The sequence below is a fragment of the Morone saxatilis genome, unplaced genomic scaffold (genome assembly GCF_004916995.1).
Source record: "Morone saxatilis isolate NCDOM2014 unplaced genomic scaffold, NCSU_SB_2.0 Contig20, whole genome shotgun sequence".
Taxonomy (NCBI): domain Eukaryota; kingdom Metazoa; phylum Chordata; class Actinopteri; family Moronidae; genus Morone; species Morone saxatilis.
In genome coordinates, this window is record NW_023339763.1 from 874,725 (window position 1) to 883,050 (window position 8,326).

General features: G+C 42.1%; 1 protein-coding gene across 1 annotated transcript in view; it reads left to right on the top strand.

The window, feature by feature from the left end:
* The window catches only part of st6gal1 (ST6 beta-galactosamide alpha-2,6-sialyltranferase 1), a gene marked incomplete at its 5' end in the record, with an annotated part of 7,182 nt that extends 556 nt beyond the window's left edge, over window positions 1-6,626 (top strand). Inside the window, 6 exon segments of the mRNA XM_035666022.1 lie at window positions 2,027-2,398; window positions 2,533-2,797; window positions 2,998-3,095; window positions 4,833-4,934; window positions 5,685-5,859; window positions 6,064-6,626. Coding sequence (XP_035521915.1) covers window positions 2,027-2,398; window positions 2,533-2,797; window positions 2,998-3,095; window positions 4,833-4,934; window positions 5,685-5,859; window positions 6,064-6,335 — 1,284 coding nt within the window.
* Window positions 6,627-8,326: the final 1,700 nt, after the last annotated feature.

The window sequence follows — 8,326 nt, forward strand, 5'->3', positions numbered from 1 at the left end:
TAAACAGAAACAGTAATGATTGTGAATCAGAACAAGCAGCAAGGAGACTGAACCTTTAGTTCATTTATTCCAACACAGTGTAACATCACACAGTCTGGTTGTTTAACGGAATAAATAACTTCCAACTTCACTGAAACTAATCCTGGCTGATCGATACGATGGATGATGGATTAAATTGATACAGTTACTGACTAATTAACTGCTACACGGCTCCGCTTCCTCCGTTTTCATTTCCTCTCCTGTTCTGCCCTGAACCCGCCGAGTTTCATCCCGAGTCGAGTCCTGTGGGCCGGCTCGTCCTTCCAGTTCCCAGTCCGGGTACAGACAGCTCATAGCAGCTAGTACAGTTAGCATATGCAGCCGTGACTTGTAATTGATATTGATCTCAGTTTGATCATAGAATAGAATAAAACAAATATTCAGACTCCTTAAGACAAAATCCTCCTAAATTGGGGGTTAAATATGTCTAATGTGCATCTATTGTGGGGGGTCCGTGTGCCTCGTCCCAAACTGACGTCTTATTATGATACTAAGCTAAAAATAGAGGCCATTCTTTATGAACCTTCCTCACAGAGGCTCTTAAAGCAAATTCTATCTTTTCCAGTTTGATGTGAAGCTTTCACCCATCTGCTCTGTGTGGGAGGGGATGCATGTTTCCATTTGAAGAGAATTAGCCGTTTTTGCCAGAAGGGCTGTAAATGCAATAACACTGTGTCATCCGATGCCACGCCAGTCACGGACCGTGAGTGGATGCGGGTCGATACTCAGAGCGGAAATTTCATTAAAGGGCTTAAAAAAACGCTCCTTATATGTTTGTAGAACTGGGCCGATCCTGATGTAACTGTAAACTGGACCCGTCGAGAAGAAGCAGAGGAGGTATTTCATCCCATTAGACCTCCGAGGTGGTCCAGCATTTGTAGAGAGAAGAGACAATGGCCTTTGTATTCAGACTGGAATCAACTGGAGATGTTTGGAGTAAATTTGGGAAAAAACAAAGAGTTTTCAGAGTAAAATGTCTGAGAAAATCTTGGTCGACTGGAATCCTCCCTACTCTTCAAACAACATCTGCAAGTTAGAGCTGTGTGATATTACGACATATGCGTCACAAATCACACTTGATCCAGAGATCATTTGAGAACAATATGCAGTAAATGCAGTAACAAGGTGGTTCACAGAGGCTCCAACCAGGACTCGGGACTCGGGGACCCGGGACAGGGGAGAGGGAGAGCTGGGTGAGGAGCGAGGGGAGGGTCGGGGCATCGGAGAGACAGCGACAGCACGAAGAGTCAGAATGTTTTCACCTCTCACTCTGTTAGACGATTAGACACCACTGCCCTCTACAGGCGAACCTAAGAAACTACGCTAACAATGTTTTTTGACTGTCGATCCAAATGTGTTTTATGTCATGGCTTAAAAAGCACAACCAATTATTTGACCTCTGACCCCAAACTGCAGATACTGCACTCTGTGTTTGTATTAGCATAAAGTGATATATAGGTAGAGCGGTAACTACAGTCTTCTTCCTGACAAAATTACATTTATTACATTAAATCTGTATTTCTTATTGTTTCACATGTAAAAAGCTGAAATAGATGAGTAATTAAGAATTTAGGTATTATTTTGTGAACCTATGAAACATTTATTTTACTTAATAATATATAGCTAGTTAGCACAGTAATATCCAAACTATTATCACTATCTGCTCCAATGTGCTCAGCTAATAACACACAGATGAAGTCAGTCAGAGTTCCCAGAGGAGAACATAAAGATTCCCATTGTTTTGTTTCCTACATTGTCCTGAAGCCGGGTTTACAGACACTGAAGACTGCAGTTTGGTCTTTGATTGTATTTTGTAGTTACTGCAGACTGAACCTTTGTTACAGACATTTAAGAGCAGATTAAATCTAGTAGAACAGTTTTGTCTCTTAAACATAAAACATCTAAAATCAGGTTATTGAGTGATTTCCTCCTCTGAGGTTGGTTCGATCTACAGGACCTGACATACTCGTCCCTCTGATTCCCACAGGTGCTGCGCGGCGGAGCCAAGCCAAACAACATCGACCCCCAGAAGCTCCCGGGGGTCGTCCCAGGGGACCCTCACCGCCCAATCCCGGTCCTCTCCTCTCCAAACCACACCCACGAAGCCGCCGCGGACACGACGCCGAAGCGGAAGCCGAGAGAGCGAGACACCTCCGGGTTTTTCTCTCGGCTGCTGCCGCGCCCCTTCACTCGCGCGCTGGAGACCCTGTTTGGAGGCCGGCGGAGGGGAGACATGAGCGGGCGAGGCGGGGACGCCGAGTTCTTCGGGCCTCACGGGCTCCTGGGAGAGGTCTGGGATGACGAGATGTCCAGTAGCATGCTGGGAAGCAGACTGAGGAAGGTGGTGCAGAATTATCAGGTGAGGGTTTATTATTCAGTGGAGGAAAAACTAAATGTATTGTCATAATTCTGACATTTTATCTGAAAGTTCGGTTTCTAAACGGGTTGTTTTATTTTGTGTCCTTAAACATCTTCTGTATCTCGATGATTCAGGCGATGAATAAGTACGGGGTCGAGTTCTCGGGCCCTGGTGGCGTGTCCAGCAGGCCCAAGCTGAGCGGCCCCAAGCTTCTCTGCCAACTGAAGGACAAGGTGGAGGTCACGACTCTGACCCCTGACCTCCAACCCTTCTCCTCGCTGCCCTGGGCCGCCCAGCTGCCATCCTTGCAGCTGACCTCTGAGCTTGGGCCGTATAAGAGCTGCGCCGTGGTGTCGTCCGCTGGGTCGCTCCGATACTCCGGACTGGGGAAAGAGATCGGTAAGATATTTTTACATGGATGTTCACATATGGACGAGGTTGTCTTTATATGGGAGTCTATTTTGTCTATTTGACCACAACTTAAAGGTTCCTTATGTATCAGAAAACAGGGACACCAGTGGCTGTTAGGTGAACGTGTTGCGTCAGTCACTCCGACAGTTTCACTTCTTTTAAAACTGATTTATTTCGTTGAATCGCAGACTCTCACGATGCCGTGCTGCGTTTCAACGGCGCGCCCACCACCGGCTACGAGAAGGACGTCGGGTCTAAAACCACGATCCGCCTCATCAACTCACAGGTAAACGCACCTCAGTGTTTTCTTTAGGATTTCTTTTTAAGCAGTGGGGGCAGGCCTGTCACTAACCCCCGTCCTGTTTTCCCCATCGGGCAAACGTTTTACGTATGAAACAAGAGAACTGACACTTCGCCTGCCAACACAAACGAAATAAGTGATTTACCGTTTTAATGTTTCCAGATGTTTGATATCAGGGACGTTTGAGCTGAGAACTGAGCAAGTGAACGTCTGTCTAATTAAAACGCACCCACCGCGGGGTGACGTTTTTGGGTGGAGCTCTTAGTTTAATTATCGGACTTGGAAGAAAGCGAACCGTTCTTGGACAGATAAGCTACATCGAACACAACAGTATGTGGGGGAGTTAACTTCGACAGCCCCCAATAACCTTCTGGGAATAGTTCTACTTGTTTGTTAAATTGCGCAATGTGAGCGGCAGCCAACTGCATTATATCGGCAGGATCATTTAAAAGGCAACCGGGACTACAGTCTGCCCCATTTCTGATACCGTGGCGGCAGAAATTCAACAGCAGCGGGCCGCCGCTCCAAAATCAACATAGAGGAAACACTGCACCTGCTGACGGACACAGACAGGAAGACGGGTTTGTATCTCGCAACATCGGACTCTCTCCTCAAACGCTCAGACGAAGAGCAAAAAATAACTGCACAACCAAATTAGTCTAAAAGAATATTCTATAAACATATATACAGAGCATCACACATAATCAAATATTGAGCTTTTCTTTAAGTTATACAGTGATTCAGAAGTTATCAGAAATTTTTTTTTGTAAGGAAACCTTTTTGGCTCATTTCCATGGATACAGTGAATGAACAAGGCGGCAAAGACGCTGGAATTGATATTTTTCAAACTCATTTTGGTCTTGTTCATAAAAGAGAGTTAAAAATATGGTGGAAACAATAATATTATGTTATTTATTCAATATGTGAAGGGAAAATATTTTAAAGGTTACGGATTCCAAATGGAAAAATTCAGCTGAATTATTTGAGCTCCAGTATTAAACTACAATCTTCTGTCACACAGTCAGAATATGACGTACATGTCGACAGTTGGATTAGAAAACCAATTTATTTAGATAATTCACATCCAACTAGTATATATATAATTATTAATAAGAATATAATAATAAGAAACAGGACGAACCACATTCTGGATGAATTTAAGCCACATATGTTGAGTTATTGTGGTACAATGGCTTTTACATTTTATTCTTCATCAACACGTCTGAACGCATGCTGATAGTTGCTATAGTAACCAACTGGTGAAGATGCTGCTTTCAACTATTTTTATCCTTATGTAAGACTTAAAAAAGAAAAACATTCACATGAAGACGAAATATCAACGAAACATCTCAAATCTTTAATGATTTCTTATAAATGATGATATTAGAGTTCTTACTTTATTTGACGTGTTCCTGTTTACAGATTTAAAAACAGTTGGTTTCCCCTTTAAGTTTAACATATGTTAATATGGTATAAAATACATTCAAGGTTATGTTGTTATTATATTTTAACACAAGCTTGTAGAATGAAATTTAAATATAGTTCCCTTTATGCTACATTTAAAAACAAAAAAAAGAGAATAATTATTGGAGTTTGTGCTTCAGAAGCTTGTTAATGTATTTTTTCTGGGTTTATTAAAGATTAATTTATGTAATGAGATATGAGTCAGTGACACTGTGTCATACATTTGGGTATATAATATAATATTTACCTGTCTCACAGGTGATGGCATCTGATGACCACCGGTTCCTGTCCAGTTCTCTGTACAGCTCAGGTGCTCTGGTGGCCTGGGACCCCGCCCCCTTCTCTGCTGACCTCACTCAGGTGACGTTTACATCATCAGGGTTTCAGCAGGTTCAATTTAAGACCTTTTTAAAACCAATTAAAGACCTATTTCACTTCCATATTGGCCAAAAGGATATGAAGGAAAATCAGTATTGGTTCCACGTTCGTTTTGTAGTCGTTACAAAGCGATCAATACATAATTCTTTCAGAAACACATTTATTCATTATTATTATTACACATATTTTAAAGCCTAAAATACAGATTATTGGACTTTTTTATGCCCCCACAGATCATACAGCACTCACAGCAAAACAACATCTATTATTGAACGGTGCTAAAAAAAACCTGTTCTGTTTGTTTGGACAAAAGCTGTCATCACAGCACAAAGTCCATCCATTGTCTACATTTTTGGCAAATTAGCCCCATTAAAAATTAGCTGAATTAGCTATTAACAGTTCCTGTTTGCAGTGTACACATCGATGTACAGACAACTATCACTGGATTACTGTCATACTGAAGGAAACTTTTAAAAAAAACATCATAGTTTTAAGGCAGGTTCTGCAGTTGTAAGTGGATTTATGGACGTTTATTGCGATGGATACGATGGATAAGTGTGTGTGTGATTTTTGACTTTGAATTGTTAGTTCACCTCATGTATGCTAACCTTCAACTCTCTCACGCCCTCTTGTGGAGGAGTTTTAAAACTTGTACTGACACCAGAATGGAAACCTACAGAAATGTTTGTTAGAGAAGCATTAACACTACTATGTGCCCCCCCCCCCCTACAGTGGTACAACAGGACTGACTACCCCATCTTCACCCAGTACCAGAGATACAGGAGGCTCCATCCTATGCAGCCCTTCTACATCCTGCATCCTCGCTTCGAGTGGCAGGTCTGGCAACGAATACAAGACAACATGGCTGAGCCCATTCAGAAGAACCCGCCCTCCTCCGGCCTGCTTGGTGCGTGAGACGTCAACTCTGTCATTACTTCCTGTATATAATAAAACAAACAAAAATAAACGCAGTAGATTACAGTAAATACACACAGTAAAGTTCAGTAATTAAATGCAGTAAAGTTCAGTAAATAAAAGCAGTAGAGCTCAGTAAATAAACAGTTCAGATATTGTCACGTTTGAACGCGTCCTCTCTCTGTTTCCTGTCCAGGCACCGTCCTGATGATGTCACTGTGCGAGGTGGTGCACGTGTACGAGTTCCTGCCGTCCCGCAGGAAGACGGAGCTCTGCCATTACTACCAGCGTTTCTTCGACGCCGCCTGCACGCTCGGCGCCTACCACCCTCTGCTGTACGAGAAGAACCTCGTCAAGCGGATGAACCAGGGCTCCGACCGCGACATCTACACCCACGGACGCGTCAGGCTGCCCGGGTTCAGCAAGCTGAATTGCACCCAGGCCGCCGGCGGTGCACCCACACACTGACTGAAGCACACAAACACACACAACGCGAAGCATGAAGACACAGAACGGCGAGGACAGACGCATGAACGCTTCGTACTGCCGAACCAAAAGGAACGCTCACTATAAATATTCCATGTTGTTACTATAGGCTGTAAACACACACTGATAGACGTGCCTGCTGTCCACACACACACATACACACTGAACTAACCCCAGTATCAACCTTTAAAGGAACATACCACAATTTATGGTTATTATGTATACGTAACATGATATTTAAGTGTCTTCCAGACAAAATAAATCCTGCACACACACTTCGTCCGGCATTTTATATAAAATAATGACGTGAAAAATTAAGCATAGAATTAATTTAAAATCAGCATTCAGAGACTTGAAACCTGAGAAAAGGTCACAGTGAACACGTAATGCCATTAAATCACCATTAAAGTATAAGTCTGGTATTATTCAAATTTTTTTCCATGAAAAGGCCCAACGCAACAATGTGTTAGTCCGTCTCTTAAGACCTTCTGACTTCCAACATACATTTCTTCAAAGAAGTTTAAAATGCTCGGCTCGTAGAAAACTCTCCTGCGTATTAACAGCCAGCAACCGCAGGGTGATCCAGATGTCCTTTTATTCCTGAAGAACATTAAGTAAAATAAGTTACTGCTAACATAAACCGAACCTTTCGCTGAAGCTTCACATTAAAAGCCAAAAAAAACAGGCGAAACACGAGTTGACTTTTTTTTTTTAGTAATCTAGTCACAGTGTTTGTAATGGTCAAATAATGGTGATTATAATTTTGGCCATAATTGTGCAGTTGTACTCTCACAAGTGCTTTTATTTTAGTCAACTCTCACAGGTCTGACAGGATTTCCACCATCCTGGAAAACCTGGAAATTAAGAGACTAGTTTTCCAATCACAGAAACACTTAGAAATTAATTAAAACAACCAAAAGTCATAGAAATAATCTATATTTAAAATGCAGTTAGCCCCTCACTCAGATGAACAGTTATAAAACTGATAACAGTTATAAAACCTGACCTTTAAACATTCACTGGTGCATTTTAAACAGGTTTCAAGTCTTAAAACATGCCTTGGAAACATCTGTAAAGTGGAGATAATTTATTGGACTGAAACATCTAAAATCAACGGTATGGTCCTTTAACTTTAATCTGTAACCAAACCAAAGTCTTAAACTGACCCACTGAAGACGTGAGAATCGTCCTCATTAATGAAAACAGCTCCACCGCACAGACCTGTACAGAAAAGGCCTTTACTTTGGAAATGTACATACTGCAACATGTTCGTCATTCCACCGGGGGGCGCCGCTCTCGCTCCTCCACCTTTGACTTTTACTTTGAAAACCAAATCACAAAGCTACTTTCCTTTCGACTGTTTGGACGGCAGCTGTTTCACTCTGAGCTTCTGTTTCTCCTGAAGATGGCTGTGAATTTTATTTTGTCTTTGCTTGACGGTAGAGTCGACTGGATCAGATTCTGGATCAGTTCTTCACTGCCGGTACTGCTTCCCCAACCTTCCCAATCACACCGAGGTCCATTTCATAAAGACTGTCTGTGTGTATGAAGAAGACAGAAAATACAGCTGCTTTGCTTTGGTTTCATCGTTTCCTGTGGTTTGGATTTTAGTTTTTTGAATTTTTTACTGCCCTATTTTCAGGGCTTTGAAAAGCACTTCTTCAAGCAGCAGGATGTGCTGAAGTCTCGTCCCAATGTGATTGTATTTGTTCTCAGACTGCGGGAGAGGAAGTTTACTTACTGGGATTGGCGGCTTTAAGTGAAGGAGCCACAGTGAGACTACGCCCACGATAAGCTCATTTAAAAAAGCATCTTTTTTCTCAACAAAAACAGATGTGTAAATGGGAACGACTAAATTATTAATTTTGATTTATTAAAACAAAGAAGTCCTTCTGTTGAGGTGTTTCAATGGGGACAGATATTTACGAAGATATCGTGTTCATGTGAAAACAGTCTTGAAGTCGATGTGAAAT